Source organism: Miniopterus schreibersii, assembly GCF_964146895.1.
Source record: "Miniopterus schreibersii genome assembly, chromosome: 12".
Lineage (NCBI taxonomy): Eukaryota > Metazoa > Chordata > Mammalia > Chiroptera > Miniopteridae > Miniopterus > Miniopterus schreibersii.
This window is the reverse complement of record NC_138112.1, coordinates 17,755,398-17,777,940: the sequence shown is the minus strand read 5'-3', so window position 1 is coordinate 17,777,940 and position 22,543 is coordinate 17,755,398. Positions and strand designations below refer to the sequence as shown.

Genomic DNA, 22,543 nt, shown 5'->3' with positions numbered 1-22,543 from the left:
TAAGATCTACCTTCTTGCCTTGACCTCTTTTCTCTGTCTTCTCCCTGATAACCTGCTAATCTATTGTATTTAATGTACACAAGATCATAAAATCAGTGTACAGAACCCCATACGAACTGTTCTTCTTGCCAGTTCCCTTCAACCTCTCTCTTCAACACTTTAAACTATTTCACCTTTCTAGGGAATGGTCTTTGAAATATTTTATTTGTGTGTGTGTGTGTGTGTGTGTGTGAGAGAGAGAGAGAGACACAATAACTGTTGAAACTATTTCAGTGGGTGAAAAACCTTCCTAATCGGTTTGCAAAGTGGCTCATCCCACTATACCACCCACCGTGATCTTTATGAAGCCTTGCAGGAGAAATTCCTCTTAGATCTTAATACCCAGGAATAGTGGGTATTCTTAAGTGCTTCTCTTACCCTACAGGATTCTTACTACTCACATTTTGCCTTCATCTGGGATTTGTCAACTACCTGTTTTATCTTTTGTATTATATATGTTTTAAGCTGCCTCAACTCCTTTGTGGAATGGAGGGAAGGAAAGAAGGGAGTCCGAAAGGCAGGAAGGAGGGAAGGCAGAAGTATGTGTTTGTGTATGTGTGTGTGAGAAAGAGAGAGTGTGTGTGTGTGTGTGTGTGTGTGGGTGTGTTGATATGCATGTGTTTGTAGCTTACATTTAGGGGAATAGCAAGAAGTGCTACATGGGAAATGTGCATGGTTTGTACTGGTAACTCATAAGTATGGCTGTGACAGATTGAAGCTGTGCCGATTTGGGTTCATGCATCTATTTGGTGACACAGAGTCCTCCGAGCTGGGTCTAAAGACAGTTGGCCCACGTAGGTGATTAGTTCATATATCTGTATCTTTTTCAACAGCTTTTCTGTATCACCACTACCTATCTTAGTGTTTGATGTGAAGTTTGCACTGATAAAATTTTGTTAAATGAACTGAAGAAATTTATCTTACATCTTGTCAACATGATTCAAAGCACACATCCTAAATCTACATTCTGTTATGTGAAGCTCTCAATTACATCGTTTACTGCACACCTCTTTTCTTCACATGGTTTATCTGGGATGAATAGATGTCAGAATTTTGGAAGCTGCAGTTCTAGTTAAAACTCCACGATTAAAATCTGCATGAGCCCGGCCGGGCGTGGCTCAGCGGTTGAGCGTCGACCTGGGATCCAGGCGATCGGGGTTCTGTTCCCAGTCAGGGCACATTCCCGGTTGCGGGCTTGATCAGTGACTCTGTCATCATTGATGTTTCTATCTCTCTCTCTCCCTCTCCTTTCCTCTCTCTGAAATCAATAAAGATATATTTAAAAAATAAATAAATAAAATAAATAAAATAAAATAAAATAAAATAAAATAAAATAAAATAAAATAAAATAAAATAAAATAAAATAAAATAAAATCTGCATGAGAAAAGACGCAGTCTGGGGCCCTGTGGTTCATGATGACAAACTTTCTCTTCCAGCCTATGGCTTATCTATTTGCCATAGTGCTTTATTATAAGTCCAGAAAGAGGTTTATTTCAGTTCATAATTTAAACCTGAACTTTGAAGTCCTTGTTTAAGATGTTTATTCTTACTCTTTTTTCCCCTCAAAGGTCAAAAGTAGGATATATGAGCAAGGTGGTTTTTTACCGGGTGTAAGTGATTGTAAAATAATCAGAGCCCCATCCGTTACGGTTCCTGTTCTTTATTTTGTTTCATTTCTCTCCTTGATATATCAGAATGTGTAACCTATTAAATAATGCGCTACGCACTCAAAGTACTGATGAGGACTGCCCAAGACACTAACTGCTTTCTGGTCACGATGAGATAAAAACAACCAGCTGTGTTTTCACTCAGGCTCTTCTCTCTAGTTGCCATTCCCACTTCAACCAAGAACTCTTCACAAATCGCTCTGCCTCAGATCAAGCAGAATCTTGTGTGACATAGGACCACTGTCACATTACAAAAACATTTCACTTTTTTTTCTAGGCAGAAGCATGTAAATTAGAAAAATACACTCTCCATAAAAATGCAGACCTCTTTTTAGTGTTCTTCTATATGTCTTTATGAAATATAAAAATGACTTATTCACAGTTGAAAAAAATCAACTTACCTCTTTGTACAACTGGTACTATAGTACCTAGGAAATAATGACACAGACAATTCCATGAGGAAATGTTGAATTGTACCTGTGTTAACAGGTGGTACAAAATAAAGCAGTTACAGCTGAGTGTTATTTTTTGGGTCATTGTGCTCTCAAACACAATTCAGGTCATAATAATTATAATTTTCTTCTCTTTTTTGTGTCTATTTCCTAGTTCATTCTTATACTTGAATTTCTCAGAAATAAGCATTTAGTACTGTTTTCTATTAAAATATTTTTTTAACTATAATAAGTTAATTTGAGATGTCGTAATAAACATAATATAAACTTGTAATAGTAAATGTATTGAAAGCTACACATATACTTTTCAGAAACCATTTAAGAAATTGAGTTAAAATAAATTGATATCCAAATAGCTTTCCAGAGTTTATAAATTAAATGAAGATAAAAAGAAGAAAGTAAAACTATATATTCTCTAAAGAGATATTACAGCCCTGCTGCAACCACTGCCTTACTGTATGGTTCCTGAATTGTTTTTAGTAGAGTCAAAGGAAGTCAAATTAGAAACCATGCCATGCTTTGTTTTCATATTGAGATCATTTTTTTAAAAAGAAGACAGCTTCTGTCTCTAAGGATCAATGCATATGAATTTAAAGCCATGAGTCACAGACATTTGAAAATGAATGAACTTGATTTTTCCTAGAAGCTGGTGTGTACGTTTTCAAATAGAAAAACAAAAAAGTAGAACTAGGACAATGTTCCCTTGCCACTTGGAGAAACTCATAACTATTTATAATGAAACACAGAATTATGTGTAAAGTCCTAAACACTTTCTTTAATAATGAATACCGCTATGGCATTATGCCTTTACTATTTATTAGTCCTTTGTGATTTTGAATGTATTTAAGAAGATTTTCTTATAAATTCAGCATGTAAGTAAATTGTTAACCATCTCTCACAAAAAGTAAGGTTAAGATTCTTCTTGGGATATTGAAGTTAGTGATTTATCTCCTTCATAGCCATTCAATATATTTTCTCCACTGCTTATTTTCATTATTCATCAGATTAACAACATTAATTTTGAGGGTCTGCAATGTATTGCTCTAAAACATACTATTTTAGCATGAAATATGAAACGTTTCAAGAAGTTTCTTTTGCAACTGATGAATAGTGGAAGGAAAGGCAGAACATTATCAACAAGCATTTCTCACCACGGGGACATGTTTTTACAGACAGAATTCGGGGACAATGTTTATTTGTAAAATTACTGAGAAACTATTCTAAAAATCATGTCTTTGATCCACTTAGCCCAAGAAATGGGAACGGGGCATACACACTGAGTTATGAATGTATTAATGAACAATATGAGAAACACAAGTAATACACAGAATTCTTTGTTAGCTCACTTTATTTTTAGGAAAGTATTTGAAATTGTGGAAATGTAACATAATTTAAGGGAAGACAATTGAACCCCAATCAATGCTATAATCCTTCAGACCTATAAGTGTTTGATAGCTGTAATACTCCCAGAGTAATCAAAATAGATGAGTACAGGCCATTCCAGGCTTCTATTAAATGAAAGTAACATGACTTATTCACTCACATTTATAGAAAAAGAACATTTTATAGCCTCATTATATTTTGCTAGAGCACACAAGTCTCTCTAATTTGACAAATGCATGCTTGGTTTTACATGCCATTCCTAGCATGACATATAATGAGGCAGGTGGTTGGACAGCAGGTATCCCTAACCACTTCTATTTCTCTTCTCACTATGCATGAATGGGCTTTATTGGTAGTAGAGTAGTTGAAAAATCAATATGTAGGAAATATTATAAAGAAATAAAAGAACTATTTAATGTGTTATAAATGTATTGCTTAATTTCTTCCTGCACTGGCAATTCGTATGCACTATAGGTAAAGAGTGTGCATATAATCTGAAAGCACGGTATTTAAAATTGGATGGTACATATAGACTTATTTTTAAGACCCTCTGATCACTACTTAACAAACAAGAAGAAACCTTGTCTGGATATGAAAGAAAAGTAAGTACAAGTTTCAAAAGTAGTTATTCTTTAAATTCCTTTTTGCCTTGCATCTAAATGCTGTGTTATGTTGACAGATCTGGGAAATTTTAGTGGCCGGACAAGAAGTGCAGTCTCTGTGAGGGAAGGCCAGGGGGTTGTTCTGATGTGCTCTCCTCCGCCTCATTCACCAGGTACAGTAGGATCCATTCTATATCGCTGCTGCTCTCCTTTACTATGTGCTCCTTCTCTCAGACGGTCTATTACTGGGGAACCTTCTAGGTGAAATGTGCATGGTTTTCTTGAAATGTATCAGAGTACCGGGTGTGTAATTAAAGATCATATACTCTGAATATCACTAGACAAGAGACTGAGCTTCTCTGAAAAGGTTGTTTTTTTACCATTCTAACTTTTGACTGTTGTGGTTGTGTCTCTGCCTGCCACCAGTGAGGAGTTTATTGCCTGGAGCACAAGGGAAGTGATAAGCTGAGAGAGTAGAAACCTTTCAAAATTACTCGGAGTTTCAGAGTTGAGTTAACTGAATACCAATGTGCATCTTGTTTCAGAAGATAAGCCAGTAACTGGATTGTTTATGGTGTTTATCACAGTCAAACAAAAACTGCTAAGACATATTTTTATGAGTTTCAAAAAAAACTATAGTATACTTATTTTTTGGCTATTGGAGCTCTTACAAAAGTCATGAATAGGTAAGTACTTTATGGAGTTTGGAGTAACATAATAGTGAATTGTGCTCAGGTTAATTATATTCCCTTTTGCCAACTCATAGCTAATTCTACTCATTTTGTTTGAGCCCTATAACTTAAAATGAGTACCTTTGTGCCTCAGTATAGATTTCCTATAATACAATTTAAGAGTGGCCAGCCTCAGTTAGAGAGAGAGAGAGAATATCAGTGTTTATTTCTATCTGAGAAGTAATGAAGACCTTAGAGTTAACAATTGGAAGCAGAATTCAGGGTTTCAGGGTCCTGGCATCTGGACCCTGACATCTGGACCCATAATGTTTTCTTTTTTGTTTAGTGTGAATGCTACACTAGTTTCTAGGTTGTATTATTAGTATACTACAAGGGTCCGATCTTGTCCTACCATAGATAATTCTTATCACATATTACAACAGGACCTCATTCAATTTTCGTAGTGTCTCACCTTTATCTGACCTTCCTTCTAACTTTTTTTAATTGAAAGAAAAGCACACTACATTTCAAAAGGAAAATATTTAAAATAATTTTGGGTTTCAAAATTAATATTAGTAACAATTTCTGAGTTGTACTCACTTAATTCTTCTATGTCATTTCCGTCACTTCAATCCTGTGTTCAGTTTGGGGACTTCTCAGTAAACATATCTAGCCTTACCTTCATGTGACTCAAAAAGTGGATTCTTTCAAGGTAGTGTGTGTTTTAAATTTTTTCTTATAGATAAGACCCAAAAAAAATCAGTTTAGAAAAGTCCTATGGCATTAATATATGTTATGTCTAATGGGTTATTAGACAGATTTTGTTTGAAAAGCAGTAGTAGATGAATAATTGTTAGAGATAAAAAGGAGGAAGCTGCAGAGAGGAGAAACCAACAAGCTCTATGGAGGGTGAAAGTATTCACCAGCCGACTTAGAGGAGCAAACAACACGAGGTGACTCCTCTGGGAGAAGAGCAAGATTCTCAGAGATATAATTTATATTGCAAGGCTGTTGGAACTTTTTTTTTTAAGTGAAGTGACAGAGGATAATAAAAGAAACAAAACTGCAAGGTTACACATAGACAAATTATCCAATTTGCAAAGAAAACTACACAGGAAAGATGTGCAGTGGGAAAGAAATAGTATAATGAATTGCATACATGCTAAGCGTGAGATAGGAATGCGTATTAATAATCGGTTAAATGAAAATGTGATCTCAGATTGAGACTGTAAGAGGAAAACCAGATGATTGCTCTTGTAGATATGTCATAAGAAATATTAGACCGATGATGTAGTTTAAGATTGCAGGACCGCCTGTATTCTGCTAAGTACTCATTCCGGAGTGTTAGGTCTCATTACCTACTCACACATCAGGGTTACCACAACAAAATTTCAGGGGAGACGGGCAGGACCCAAAATAACAGGAGTAGATCAGCATCCAGGCCAGTGTCTAACACTTAGCAGATGAGAAGTTATCCCTGCTCAGCCAAACCCTATCAATCCTTAGCTTTGTTGAGCATTCCTTTAAGATTCTGGCTCCAGTGGAAACTTGCGTGTCCCCTGAGGCTATGGCTTCCCCTGCAGCCTTTTAGAGGAATGGCTGTTTGCTCTCCCAAATTGTGTCTAGGCTGTGAGTCCGGAACAGATACATTCTCCTTTCTCCCCATTGTGTGTTCTCCTTTATTCCTCGTTGCAAACCCTGTTTTTAACTTCGAGCCGTCAGGCTCTACACTTCCCTGCTGCAGTCATTAACAGGCTCCCGGCTCATTCCCTTTATTCCTTCATGATTCTTCTCCCATCTACACTGGCAGCTGATACCGTTTTATTGTGAAAGGAAAGCAATTAGAAGATCACGCCCACAGCCTTCATCGCCAAATCACACACTCATTAGCTTCTGTGCTGACAGATGCTGACTTCCCTTTTTCAGTGTAGAGGCATTACCTCGTGCCCAAGGGCAATCCCGAAGCCTGTGTGCTACAGTCTCTCTCTCTCCCTCCCTCTCTCCCTCCCTCTCTCTCTCTCCTCTCTCTCTCTCTGTTTTTGCCTACTTAAAGAAATCCCTTCAGTAATTCTCCCTTCTGCATCTTTACCAGAGATTGTTGACTCCCTTCTGGATCATTCTCAACAACAGGCAACCTTACTGTCCCTTCCTCCATCTAAAAACAAAACAAAGCTAAGCTCTCTTGACTCCTGTCTTCTTTCAGCTATTACCTCATGGTTTTCTGCTCTTCTTCATATCCAACTCGTCAAAAGCTTAGTCTCTACATAGGCTATCCAGTTCCACTCCTCTAATTCTTTCTGTCTCTTTCTTGTATCTCTCTGATCCCTGTTCCCTGTCTCTCTCTCTTTTCAACAGATTGAGGTAAAATTTATACGCCCCCCCCCATTAACCCATCTTGTGGGTACGGTTCAGTGAGTTTCAGCAAATGTATGCAGTTGTGCCACTCTCTAGTCTTAGAGCACCCCCACCATGTCACAAGGGCATCATTACTCACCTGCTTTCTGGCTCCATACTTTTCCCTTTTCTTAATTTCATGATAATGGAACCATATAATGTGCAGCCTGTGTGTGTGTGTGTGAGTGAGCACATGTGTGTGTGTGAGCGTGTGTGGCGTCTTTTACCCAGCTTACTGTTTCTAAGGTTCACCTGAATTGTGGCATATGTCAGTCGCTTGTTACTTTATCTTGCTGGATGGAATTCTACTGGATGGGTACATACCATTCGGTTCATCGGTTGATGGACGTTTGGATTCTTCTCGGTCCTCAGTTTGTCCCTCTTGTTTTCTTCCTACCTTATTTCTTGAACCCTGTTGCTGAGTTTGCCTCATCTCCTCAAACCCTTAATGTCCCCCAGGCATCAGTCTTTGAACTTCTTTCCCTAATATGCCCTCACTCCCTTAGGTTTCACCTGGGCAATTAGGCTTTAATTACCAACATCTCCCAGTCATATGCCTCCAGCCAGGACCCTGGCTTCTGTCTCCAGCTGCCTGCGCAACACTTCCCCTTGGATGGCTCATAGACACCTCAGGGTTAACCACGTCTCAAACCGAACCATTGGTTCTGTCTTCCCCAAACCTGCTCTACCTGCAGCCTTGTCCACCTCAATTAATGGCAAATTCGTTCCTTATAATTCATCAGGCTTTGGAGTTATTCTTCCCCTTCCATTTTTTCTCACACCTCACAAACCAGCTATCAGCAGTTTGAGGTTTTTACCCTACACATAACTATCAGAAACTTTGAGAGAAATAATGAACAGGAACAGTAAAAATAGATGAGCTATATAGTAAGAAACCTTTTCTTACCACCTACCTTTTTCTCATAATGATGCTGTGGATTGTAGAATAGATGAATGAGATGTGATTCACATTATCAGCACGGCAGAATAAAATGTGGCGTTTCATATTTTGCCAAGCGGCAAACTGAAACCTGGGGGATTAGATTTACTAGTTGGAACCACAATCATATTGAGAAATAGGGATTTAACTTTGGTGCCTTGCTTAATCAATTAAAAGGAGAACTTTAAAAATGTCTTGGGGAGCCCAAGCCGGTTTGGTTCAGTGGTGAGAGCTTCAGCCAGTGGACTGAATGGTCTTGGGTTCGATTCCAGTCAAGGGCACGCGTACCTCGGTTGCAGGCTCCATCCCCGGCCCCAACCAATGGATGTTTCTCTCTTTCTCTCTCTGTCTCTTCCACTCTCTCTGAAAAGCAAAGGAAAAAAATATCCTCAGTGAGGATTAAAAAAAAATGTCTTGGGAAAGTCGAGTGAAAAATTCTTGCTGAAGAGGCAAAATAAGAGTAAGAATCATCCAGGACTACTCAGTGGGAGAGGCGTTGGGTTGGTACCTGCTCTGGCGCCTTTAGCTATGACCTCAACTCCTTTGCTTTGGCGAGGTGAGATTGTAGTTTGGGAAATGAGTAAATGACATGTACATACTAGAAACCTAAGACCCAAATTTCTGTTTCATCTGAACAGTCATATAGATCACAGTCTCATCATTGCATATCTCTTTAACTGATGCATGATTTCATTTTGTTTCTCACCCTTGTTTTAGTTCCTTCTTTCAAGTCATAATTAATTTTATTTTATCAGAATTTTTTTATGTGAAGTAAAGTGTGGGAAGCAAAAGTTTACTAATATTTTTATCTCCCTAGTAGATATGTTCCTTAAGGGTACAAAACATGCCACATCCTATTTACATCCCCAGTGCTTAGCACGGTACCTACACTTAGTAGGTATTCATTTACTGCATGTTAAATAACTGATTGAATGTAATGATTCTAACAGTGAAGTTTTACAGGGTTTAGACTGTTCCTATCAGCCAACCCATATTTATGACAGATATTTGGGTCACCTAATATCACATTCAAATATTATAATTTCAAAGTATAACAGCTACTGTGATTCAGAGGTAACTATATGAAATTATAAATAGTTTATACATCAGAGAAGATTAAATAATATTCACAAATAGTCCCAAATTCCATTTTCTCATTACCTCAAATAGATATACAATGCACTTTTTTTTTCTGTGAATAAAAGCAAAAGCCAGAATTGACTTATTTGCTAAACTTCCCTGTTTACTTCCCAAGAGATCTTATTAATTCCTGTCAGTAACATCTGTGAATGAAGCCATCTTGATTGGATACTGAAGCAGTTATTCATCTACCAGGGGGAAAAAAATGTATTTTTCTAACATGTTAATCACATCTGCTCAAAATGATTTGGGTTGCCAAAAAAAAAACACCTCTGTCAGTTTAGTGATTTTGAAATCCAAGGTTATACTGTAAAGAATATCTGTGTGGATGCCCTGGCCGGTGTGGCTCAGTGGTAGAGCTGTGACCCGCACACCAAAGGTTCTCAGGTTTCGATTCCAGGTCAAGGACAAGTATCTGGGTTTTGGGTTCAGTCCCCACCCCCTGTCAGGGTGCAATTGGTGATTGGGAGGCAACGATTCAATGTGCCTCTCTCACATCGATATTTCTCTCTCTCTCTCCCTCCCTTCCACTCTTTCTGAAAAACAATGATAAAAATATCCTCAGGTGAGGGTTAACAAAACAAAACAAAGAATATCTGTGTGGAAATGTATAAATAATCCTCTTAAAACCTATAACCATATAAAGAATTATTTTATGGTTTAGAGGTTACCACCACAGATACTTTTAAATAAAGAAGTCAGTAATTGCTATTTTATTTTAAACATGTTTTGGTCGTATTATATGCAGAGACATTAATCTCAGAAATGTATATTGAAGTGGGACTTAAAATTCTTGTACAAAGTATTAGTTTCTAGTTAAAAGTATATATGACTATACTACTCTATAATATAACAATCACATTTTCACAGTTAGAACACCATGTAATCCTTGCAAAATATCTGAGTTAGAGGTTATTGTGATGCCTCTTGTATTGATGAGGAATCTAAGCTTTAGAAAGATTAGTTGAAATACTTAAGCTCTTATACTTAGTAAATGATGAAACCAGGGTTTCAATCTTTGATATATTTTATACCATATAATGTGCATTTTGTTTAAAGCTTTACTAAAATTTTTATAGTATGAATCCAAACAAGACTTTTTTTAACAATGAAATTACTGACCTCTAAAAAAAAATGCTTATTTTATTATACCAAATGTTTTACCTATCTTTTTATTCAACAAATGCTTATTGCATGCCTATTCTCTTTTAACTAATGAGTTTAGCCTATTTATTTCTATTATTTAATTTTATACTAGTTACCCTGCTTTTTCTAGAATTCATTTGCCCTTTTTCCATTTTCACCGAGTTTTTAAAATTAACGGAAGGTTTTTCATTGCCTTTTTTCTTTGTACTCATTATAAAATTATATATTTTAGTTCTGTTATTTTGGAAATTATACACAAAATCATAATGTGCCCACTTCACATCATTTTGATCACTTTAAATATGACTGCTCTTGGTGATTAGTGGATCTATTTATTTATTAGTCAAATAGAATTTGAAGAAGGAAAGGAACTGAAGTTTATGGCTCTGTGACTGTTTCCTATTAACTAAGAAATAAAGTTTGTTTAGGACAGGCTAAAAGTAGTTGCATTATGGACATATCAAGTAGTGGGTACCTATTGTTATGACAGAAAACTATACATAAGTCTGAAGTCTAGAAAAGGATCTGAGCAGGAGATTGTAATTTTAGGCATAATTAACATAAGATTGGTTGGAATCTTTCAGGGAGAGTGCTTACTCTATGAACATCATATGTTTCTCTTTCTGTAGTAAACAGCATGGGGGAAAAAAGAACTGATGTTTTGTTTCTGTGATACCAAGCAGTTTAAATAGCTGCCAGTTACTGGCAGAATTTGTGCATTTATGTGGCATAGTTTATGGATATTTCAAATCTACATTGAAATTACTAAATATCTACAGTTTGCATTTTCTTCCAAATGGTTGTAAGATTAAGTTAATTGCTAAGATGCAAACGATTCATTGACTAAAGGTTATATTGTTCAAACATACAAGGTCTAGAAGCCTAAAAGGTTAATGCATCTCCTAGATGCACATGAACACCAGGCACTCTATGGTTGTGGTTATATCCTCAAGAGAAAATAGCCAGAATTATTATTTGGCACCTCTGTTATTTGCAGAGAACAAAATACCAAAAAAAGTGTAGATGATGCAAAACCTGTCCCAACAAACTTGACATTCAGTAGGAGAAACATAAAGCCACTTATAGCCAGAGAAAAAGCACAAAGTATAAGAAACAAATTTCAAAAATATTTTATCATTTTTTTAAAATTCTACTGACCAGACACTGCTTTTCATAAACTATTTTGAATTCTAACAGCCAAGTATCACTGTGCCTTGATGATCTTGTGAAGTTATGCGGTATGGATTCCCAAGCAAAATAAATCCCCAATCTTTGATACATCTGGCTCCCTACAAATTCAAAACCATACACACAGGTCCATCCAGCCCTCTGAAACGTGCTTTCCAAGCCAACCAGTCCCTTTACCATCACTCCTTCAATCACAGAATTGTGGTGACACCTTGTCACTCATGGGGAATGCTAGTTAGTGCTGAATGTATACTGGGTCTCAATGTGAAGGACAATAAAGCCATCATAGTTGGTCCTATAGGAAGAACCAAGAAAACTGGATTAAGGGTGTTATGTGAAAATGTACAGGTGAAACATTTTACTTCTGCATATGTTTTGAGCAGAATGTATGATGATCCATGTAGCAAAGCATCTGCACTTGAGCACACAGCAAACACAGGAAGGAGTATAGTGCACTTGGTTATGTCTTTAACAATTCCTCACTGTAAATCTCATATATATAAATATATATATATTCAATTTAGAAAAATAAACAACAATGGACACCGAAGGACTATGAACCCTGGTCCTGTCGCCGATGGTAAACCTTAGCAGCCCCTCGTTCCCCATAGCCCTGAGACTCTTCCTCTGTGAAGTACTGGTTAAAATAAAGCTAAGGAGTCCTTCAGGTCTCATGGATAAGCTATAACGCTTCAGCTGAGACATTTCGTACTAAAAAAAAAAAAGGTAGAATTTTTGTTTTCTTTAGATTGAAAGTATTTCTACCTCAGCCTAATTTAAAACAGGTAGACAGGTTCTCCAGCCTCAAATCCATTGTAGAACCAGGTTCAGTATGAGTAAACAAATCCAGAGAGTACGCGTAGGTGGCCCCCAAACAATGTAATGTGATGGACACTAGATAGCCTCTGCTTCCATATAGTGTACTATACTGTTCATGATATTTCACCTGGAATTTGAAATCAGACAGCCAGGGTTTCCTGTCCTGACTCTGACACTTACTACTGGCTTTGTTTGTTAAATTAAACCTTATATTTTGTGTAAAGAAAGAATAATAAAAACTACCTCACAAGATTGTTGTAAGAATTAAGAGGTAGTTTATGTAAAGCAATTAGCCCAATGCTTAGAGGATAGTAAGTATTAAATTCAATGTTTCTTGAAGATCTGTCTTAAAGAATCCTCTTTAAAATGCAAATGCTTATAAGAGAGGTGACACCTTAAATTATTACCTGCTAACTTTAATTACCAGTTGGGAGGGATCAGTTGTCATCAAACTGACAAGGCAATTAGAAGATGAGTGGCACTTGGAAATGTGAGTCCGAGGGTTTGAGATGGAAAAGGGATCAGTGAAAGGATAAATAAAACCAATGAAGTGAAAGGGCATCAGGTACCACTGCTATCTTAGGGGCTCCCTCATCCTGGAATAGTTTGTGCCAGAAGTTCTTCTCTTAGAGCAGATCTATCTAGAACAGGATCCAAAATTTTACAAAGATGAAAAGAAAGCATTTGATTGATATTTTTTCTTTAAAAAATGAAATTTTACATCAGAAAATCTAAATTCATAACTTAAAAATTCCGTAATAACTGCAACTATGAGGAAAAACAACCCAAGAAGTACTTTTGCACCCCCTTTTCTACAAAATAGTAAGATAGCATGACACTCCCTGCTTCAACTTTTGTACCAAGATCACAAAAAGTAACTGACCCACAAAAATTTGAGGAGCTCAGCAATTTTCCCATGGTCTTTCTTAATTATTTGATTTCAAATTCCTATACGTCGAATCATGTATGGTCCACAGTCTTGTAGTTACTGGTCACTTGGCTTGATCTTTGTTAGTAACTATGCACTAAGAATGATAGGATTTTCCACATTTGCCTTCATTAAATTCATGAAATCCGCAACTTTTGCAAGATTTGCAGGTTTACTTTGCAATTTAAAAAATGATCAATTAATTTGTCATTATGGTCTTATGATTATAATTTTAGTTCCCTAAAAAATATTATACCCTGAAACTAATACATAATAATATTGAATAGAAACTTTAATTGGAAAAAAATTTTAATTAAAAACCCCCACTAAAAACAGTTTAAAAAAATGTTGTAATCAAGTGGACTTGAGTTAAATTATTAGGACACAGAGAACTATGTTGTTAAATTCTGACTAGGGTCAGCCATCTCATTAGACTAAAGAGAGTAAGAGAAAACCAAAACTTTCATTTTCCATATAGTATCTTTAAAAAAAAAAAAAGTTTTTATTGATTCCAGAGAGAGGAAGGGAGAGGGAGAAAGAGATAGAAACATCAGTGATGAGAGAAAATCATTGATCGGCTGCCTCCTGCACGCCCCTGACTGGGGATCGAGCTGGACACCCCGGTGTGTTCCCTGGTCAGGAATCAAACCTGGACCTCCTGGCTTATGGGTCCACACTCGACCTCCAAGCCATGCTAGCCTAGCTCCATATAGAATCTTATTTCATCTTTATTTGTGCTTTATAAGTTTATTTTGTAACTTTCATTTTATAAATGAGAATATTGACGCTCCAAGATAAACTTGTCTAAAATCTCACATCTAATAAATAAAATGACAAAGATTCATGCCTGTGTAATTCCAATTCCAGTGTCCTTTTGACAATATCATGTGATCTTTTCACAAATTATTCTGAAGTTTTATTGAAAATTCCTAGTTTGTATATACGTAGGCACTGGTCGATATATTTATTACATCAATTCAAATGATTAAGTAAGTTCATCAATTTTTTTTTTACTTGACCAAATTGTTAATGGAATTGAACATTTAGCACCACAAAAAAGTATATAAACAATATATGAAAGTAAATAAGGTGTATATGGAAGTTTTATTATTTCACCAAGTATAATAATGCAGTACTCATGTCTCCATCTCAACAATTTTTTAGAAGCCAAACAGGATAGGTGAGAATGCAAGCACAGTGAATGAAATGTTAGAGAAACAAAGAAATTATTTACTTTTATTATGTATGTTTTTCTGTGTGAGTAAAAAAATAATAACATTTTATAACCTTAAATTACACAGAAAATGACCATTTTAACACAAACTATGGTATGTGGTAAGGCATTTATAACAAGGGCTTTAACTGGTTGCTTGATAGTTTTAAAACTGGGTGCTTATCAGGGGATGCATTTTGACATTCTTTTAAAAGCTTCACAAATCAGTTTTAAAATATATGTCTAGTCTTTTTGCTTGAAATGCACCTTTGTGTAATATGTTTTCTAGATGTTGCTGGAAAGGAAAACTCCACGTGTTTTGAAGTATTTGGTTTTTGAACTATATCTGCCAAAATTTATACATGGAAAGCCAAATATCACAAAGCAAACACTGCACTCTGGACTTGATTTAGATTATTTAGACACAGCAGATGAGAAAAGCCTGAGACCGTTGCTATAACCTGGTTTTTTACTTCTTATATTTGTTTGGGATTTCCACATAGATTTCTACATTTCTGTTCAGGTTTATTTAAGTATCATTGGTTATGTAATTGGATTTGACCACATATTTTCAACTCCTTTAAAATAATCTATTTTTTCCCTTATTATGAGTTATTCTACACAGAAGAATGTGGAAATAGTGGGCCAGGAAATCAAGCTACGTACTCCTTGGGTTACTGGCTCACATTACCTGGGATAACTAGTGTTTTTATGGTATGTTGCTGTGCATCCCACTTTCATTTGATACGAACCACCAATCAAAACGAACAACTGGTTGTTGTAAAATTCAGCCAAGTTATATTGAGTTGATGAACTTATAAATTAAAAGGTCTCACATTTTCTGAAAAATGTAATACCACCTTCTTTTTATATGCTATGGTATACCAAATAAATCATATCTTCTCACTGCCTTTGACCCAATAAGGGAAGGTGGTAAAAAGAAACACACACATAATGGAGTCAGATAGTTCATTGAGAATCCCAATTATACCACTGGCTCAAAAGTTGCTACCGATGACAAGAAATAAAACTAGCCTCAGTTTCTACGCTTGAAAAATGGGATTAATAAGGGTCTTGAACTTATACAATACTACAAAATGATATATTGGTATTATTTTTTCCAGACTTTTTAGGTAATTAAATAGTATAATTGATCTTTGAGAGAAATAGGCAGCAATCCCATTGATTCCAGAAAGAAAAGCCAAAGAAAGCAAATAGCAGGTGCTGACTTTAAATGAAGATTGATTAGCACAGAAAATAATGGAATCAATAATGCCAGAGTCCAGCTTTTGCTTTCATCTCTAAGAAATTGTACTAGTCTCTGTCCATATTGTATTTAATTCACTGAACTAAGCGCAATCTCATCAAAGTTAGATTCTTCTCAATCAAGGGTCAGCAAACTTTTTCTGTAAATGGCCAAGTAATAAATACGTTGGACTTTGTGGGCATTGTGTACTCTGCCAGAGTTACTCAACTCTGCTTCTGTGGTGTAAAAGTAGCCATAGACAACCCCAAACTGAGTGAGGGTGCTGTGTTATAATACAGCATTGTTTATGGACAGTAGTATTTGAATTCCATGTACTTTTCATTCATCTTCTGAATTTTTTAAAACTATTTAAAAATGTAAAACCCATTTCTAACTCACAGTCCATAAAGAAGCAGGGAACAAACCAAAATTCTCTTCCCAGGCCTATTTTTTTAAGAGGGTTCCTTGATACAGTTCTTTCCTTCCTAATTCTTCATGACCCTTCCCTCTTTTTTACAAAATCTATGTTGGGGTGGAGGCAGGAACTAAATACACCTTATTTAGCTTGTTTTGTTTGCACGTGACAGAAACTTAACTGAAAATAGCTTAAGCTTAATCCAAACAGGGAATGAGTTGGCTCTTCACTGTCCTATTAAAGAAAGAGTAGCATAAGCATTAACTCTTGGGCTCTGGGGTTAGGAAGGTTCAACTCTGTCACTTTCCAGGAGTGTGACCTTGGAGAAATAGTATAGCCGGCTCTTACCGTAATTCCTTGTTTTCAAAATTTTACATGTATGCGATAGTTGAAAAGATTCGATGAGATAATATATGTAACATGCTCAACATTGTTTCTGCCGTGTAGTGAATATTTCATAATGATTTGGAGGATACACCCTTTACTTTATCATTTTATTATTAAATATAAAAGAACTTATCCTCTCTACTCCATCCCTTATCATCATTCTTTTTTTAATTCTTAGCCTTTAATTTAATTTAATTTAATTTAATTTATTAATTTATCTTTATTGTTGAAAGTATTATAGATGTCTCCCTTTTGCCCCCCATTGGCCCCCTCCACCCCACATCCACCCCACCCCCAGGCCTTCCCCAGACCAATGTTTGTGTCCCTGGGTTATGCATATATGCATATAAATTCTTCGGTTAATCTCTCCCCACCCACTCCCCCACCCCCGCCTTCCCTCTGAGATCCCTCAGTCTGTTCCATGCTTCTATGTCTCTGGATCCATTTTATTCATCAGTTTATTTTGTTCATTAGATTCCACATATGAGTGAGATCACGGGGTACTTGTCTTTCTCTGACTGGCTTATTTCGCTTAGCATAATACTCTCCAGGTCCCAATCATTCTTAAGGGCCTACAGACAAGTTTCCTTCTCTTGTCTAATTCCTACCACCTGCTGCACCGCTGTGTGACGGTCATCTATGGCATCTTACCTTTCCTCCCTGATATAGGCTGCTGAGGCAGGCTTTGCATCTGTACCTTTTCTATGCCCACTAACACAGTCTTAATGTATTATCTACTCAATAGATGCTGCTAATTTTTTAAACCAATTTATAAGGCTGACCCAAAACATAAATCTTAAATAACTCATTTTTATTTTATTTTTCAGAATATAATATTATCTTTATTATTTTATTTCCAAGAAAATAAATGTAGTGATATAGTTATTTAATAATGTTTAAATCTTACTGTAGAGAAATAGAAGTAAATAAATTTCTTATTTAGGAATTTTAATTAATGCTCTCAGTTGGAAAATTAATGTTTGAGTCATTAATACTTTTATCTATTTATTTTGTATCACTACTTAAGTATGGATTATTTTTAATTAGCTTTATAAAAAGTATAATTAACAAATAATGAATATCAGCAATTTGGTGTACAAGTCAGTGAGCTTTGAAAATAAAGAATACAGTCATGTAATCACAACCATAATTATGACATAGAACATTTCCATCACCACAAGAAGTTCCCTAATGCTTCTTTCCAACCAACTTCCTCCTTCAACTTCTACCCTTGACATCCACTGATCTGCTTTCTGTCCTTATATTTTGCCTTCTCCGTAAATTACATTAAAGGAAATTATACAGCATGTCATCTTTTGATACTGGCTTTTTCACTTAGAGTAATGTTTTTGATATTCAGTCGTGTTACTGAGTAAAGGAGATAGTTCCTTTTGATTGCTGAATAGTATTCTATTGTCTCAATATTGTCACCAGTTTGGTTTTCCATTCACCATTGCGTGATAATGGGCTGTTCTAAAATTCAGGCAATTATAAATAAATCTGTGATGAGCTTTGGAGTATAAACCTTTGATTGAAGAATGTATATCTTTGTGTGATTTTTAATTTTCATATTACAGATTCACGATCTTTAATTTCTCCACGAATGTAACTTGCTTTTAGCATTTATATCTGTGCAAGTATATGAAAATCTTGTTCCTACTCTTGTTATGTTGCTTTCATTCTATGCTGGAAATTTTATACGTAATTTTAGTGCTGGTATCTATTGTTTGCTTCTCTTTGGAAAGACACATAGATTTTTTTGTTTCTGTAAATATGGAGTCTTTATAACACACATATTTTCTTCCTTTCAGACTTAAGATTCTTTCAATCTCTATTTTAACAAAAAACAAAATGAATAGAGAATAACTAGTACTTAGGCCATTGAAATGATCATACACATAACAGTGGTTATTTTTCTCTTCTTTTTCTTTCTTTTATTTGAAGAATCTTTTCCTTAACCCAGAGAGTTTAGCTTTGTCTATGCAGTCTCTAGACAGAGTCATTTGAAATTTCAACCAAATGCACAAATTAATTAGCAATCTTTCAGCTTAAATACTGACAATTGGTAAATATGTGTTTATATTAGAGGACCCAGCACTCCTGATATTAGCCATCAAGGTATAATTGTTATATTTGTCCCATATTAACATTATCTAAATTATTATTACAATTTCCCTTCCTACCTTTATTTCTTTTGAGGAAGAAATAATCATTATATATACTATATATACTATATATACAATGGTTTAAACATAATAATCTATGATGATATATATATGTATAAATATATATGTGTGTGTGTATATATATATACATATATATATATATGAAGTCACGGGCCACATAACAATGTTTTGGTCAACTATGGCCACCAAATATAAGATTATAATAGAGCTGCAAATTTCTATCCACAGTGACATCCTAGTTGTCATAATGTGGTAGCGCAACACATTACACAAATACTTAATATTGTGCTACAATTACCTATGATATTCAGTAAGGTAACAGGCATACAGGTTTGTAGCCAAGTTGCTGCTGGGGAACAGGACTTGTCACCCCAATTATGGTTATTTGGCGTAAGGATTATTTTAGGCTGGCTAATTTTAAGATACAGTCGACATGGGAGAAGCTCTGAAAACCAAGCAGAAATTACCCTACCTAAAATATGTTTACATTTGTAAGGGAAATCTCCATTTGCAAGAGTGTCTCCCTTAGAAGAGGGGCATGACTTTATCTCTAGAAACTCTTACCTATAAATAAGACGATGACTTAAATGTCCATAGCAATCTTACCCTTCTTTACTGCTCTTTTCCCCGTAACCTCCCATAACTGATTTCCCCCACCCCCAACGTCTGTCTTCAGCTGAAGTTGGTATTTACCACGGTGGCTTCAGCTACTTTGGTAGGATGCCCAAGTCTCTCCCTGAGCTTCCTGGGTCTCTCCCATGTATACAAGAGATATACATATTATTAAGCTTTTGTTTGTTTTTCTCCTATTAGTCTGTCTTTTATTACAGGAATGTCTCAGCCAAGAACTCAGAAGGGTGGAAGAAAAATTATTTTCCCTCCCGTACAGAGCAATAGGCTGTACCATATAGTCTAGGTGTGTAGTAGGCTATACTGTCTAGGTTTGTGTTAAGTGCACTCTGTGATGTTTGCACACGGAGGAAATCACTTAACAACAGATTTCTCAGAATGTATCCCTATTGTTAAGTGGCACACAAATATATATATTTCCATGTATTTTATAAGATGTAAGAAGATTAATAATTCAATAACAAACTGATATTCTTCAGATTCTATAAAATTATGACCTGGGCATAGTGCATTGAAGCTAGCCTTTCTCAATCAGGGTTCCACAAGGAAATTAAACCCTATAGAAGATGATTTGAGTGGCTCTTTTCTTAGTTCTTCTAAAAATGTTACATAGTTAACACCATTCTAAATGAATACAAGTTAATTTATTATATAAAAATACATGCCTTAGGGCATTAGGGATTAGTTTTTTCCAATAATTAACATTGGAAACATCATTGCATGTCAAAAGTTATTTAAACTCCTATTTTATTATTTATTATTGTTTTTTTTTTTCAAAATATATCTTTATTGATTTCAGAGAGAGGAAAGGAAGAGAGAGAGAGAGAAACATCAATGATGAGAGAGTCATTGATCGGCTGCCTCCTGACTGGCCCTGACCAAGGATCAAGCCCTCAACCCAGGCATGTGCCCTGACCGGGAATCAAACTGCTATCTCCTGGACCATAGGTCAGTGCTCAACCGCTGAGCCACCGGGGCCTGGCTAAACTCTAATTTTTTTTTTAATAAAGGAAGAGTATTCCAGAAAAATAATATAATTTATTTAACCCAATTTTTTAATATTTGAGGTTTTTTAAAGACTTATTGTTAAGTAGCCTTGTAATAAACATTAATAGGTGTCTGTATACTAAGTTCCTAGAGGTGGGATTTCCTTGTGAAAGAATCAGCAATAAGTTGGTTGATAAGTATTGTCAAAATGCACTCGGAAAGGAGTGGAACCAGGTAACGTGGCCTCACCTAGTCATCCCGGCACTAGCCGTGAAGTTCTCTTTGCGCTACCCTTTGCCAAACCTCTGAACTTCAAGTTGTTGGGCTGTGTTAGTCCTTTGTAGAGGAGGCTGTGTGTGGCGCAGGGAGAGCAGGTATATCCTCTGGGTCCTTTTTCATCCGTCTCTCCTAGTCTAAGAAAGGCCATTAATGGCATAGACTCTGGCTGCCCTTCTCTAGTTCCATTTTGCACTTCCCTGAAGAACAGGGTCCATTCTCCCACCAAATCTATTTCAAGAAAGATGCTTGCAAACTAGAGGGGTTCCAACTTCACAGCTCCAGTCCCTCTTCAGTGTTCAGAAGGCACAAGTCATTATTTTTACCTCCTGCTGAAGGCATTTGCAGAGGTTAAAAAAAAAATCTTTACCGATGATGATACACAGCAGGGGATACAGGAATAAACATCCCACCCTCCTACCCACTGGCTTACTCACTTAAAGTACAACCCGAACGCTGTCTCAGCAAACAGTCAGTTAGTTATCTTTCAGCTGGTTCAGTTTAGTAAAGTACAAAGATGACACATAGTTTGCTTTTTTAATTTCTTCGGAGGCTAAGAAGCTAAGAGACCCTATCCAGTTAATCCCCCGAAATGGCTTCACCTTTTTCTTTTTTCCTTCTTCAAAAGGACACTGCCTGCTGTTAACTGCTTAGCTGCATATAGCATTTTTGGATACGGTGAGAAGAAATCCAGACTCTCCCATAATAGCAAAAGGATTACATGGGGCCCTTATTAAAAAGTCCAAACAATATCAGATATCATACCCTTATCTCTCTAACTCCCTGGTCAGCCAGCATCCCAAGGAGAAGGTCAAGGCCTGGGGAGGGAGGTAGTCTCTGGGGATCAAGCAGCCAGATGCAACTTAGAAAGTGAAGAAAGTAAAATATCAAGCACCACTGTCATCTTTGTTTCACCATATGAATAAGCAAAACAGCCTCAGCTGGAATGGAAACCCGTTGTCATACATGTGGGGTTCTCCGTAAACATTAAGCACAGGTGAGGCAGGGAAATGCTTTAGACACATATCTTTTCATCGACAAACAAATGAAAGAAAACAGTATTTATAGAATCCTTACCACGTGGAAAGCAGAACTAAGCTCATTCCTGGATTAATCCAGTTAATACAATACATATCAAATAGGTCTTTGTTTTTGTTTTGTTTTGTTTTTTGCAGATGAAAACACAGGAGAAAAGCGGATTCTATGATCTTTCTAAATTTATTTGTGTATTTAAGATAGCTTTTTCAAATGTTTTTTAAGCAGAAATTTTTTTAGACCCATAAAAATATAATAAGCAGTGCAACTCTAATTAGAATATGCCCGTGTATAATGGGGAGAGGACAAGTCGGCTGCTAAAAGCTGTAGTCCCAAGATTGCTCTGCAAAGCTGGTCTGGAGGTTAGTGATATAAATGCATTCTCTCACGCCGTCTTATATGTTGCAAAGAGGCATTAAGCTAACAAGCATCAACCATGAGTGCCCTTAGACATGGAGGATCATTCACTGGAGTTGCTCTTCCCCTCAGGAAGAGAGAGTCTGGAGGGAGAGAGCTGGCTGACCTCCCCCAATTAACACGGTAATGATGCAGGCGGAATGGCCCGCAGTGACAGGGCTGTGCTTCAGAGGCGTGTGTTCTGGAGCTGAGGTCCAGGTTATGTCAACAAGGATCACTCTGGGTGCCACTTCGGTGGCTCTATATTGGACACAAGAGAAAGACAGAAAGGGAAAAGATAAAACTATGGGCTATTTTTTTTAAGTACTTGAGAACTCTGCTTTTCCCTTGGGGTACGAGCTCCTTCTGAGCCTTGGGCTGCTGCAGCCTGAAGCTGGACAA

At 36.3% G+C, this 22,543-nt stretch overlaps 1 protein-coding gene across 1 annotated transcript in view; it reads left to right on the top strand.

The window, feature by feature from the left end:
• The window catches only part of CNTN5 (contactin 5), a 968,886-nt gene that overhangs the window by 635,332 nt on the left and 311,011 nt on the right, over positions 1-22,543 (top strand). The window contains exon 7 of the mRNA XM_081155637.1: positions 4,222-4,317. Within this exon, the coding sequence (XP_081011763.1) occupies positions 4,222-4,317 (96 nt within the window). The remainder of the gene's footprint in view (positions 1-4,221; positions 4,318-22,543) is intronic.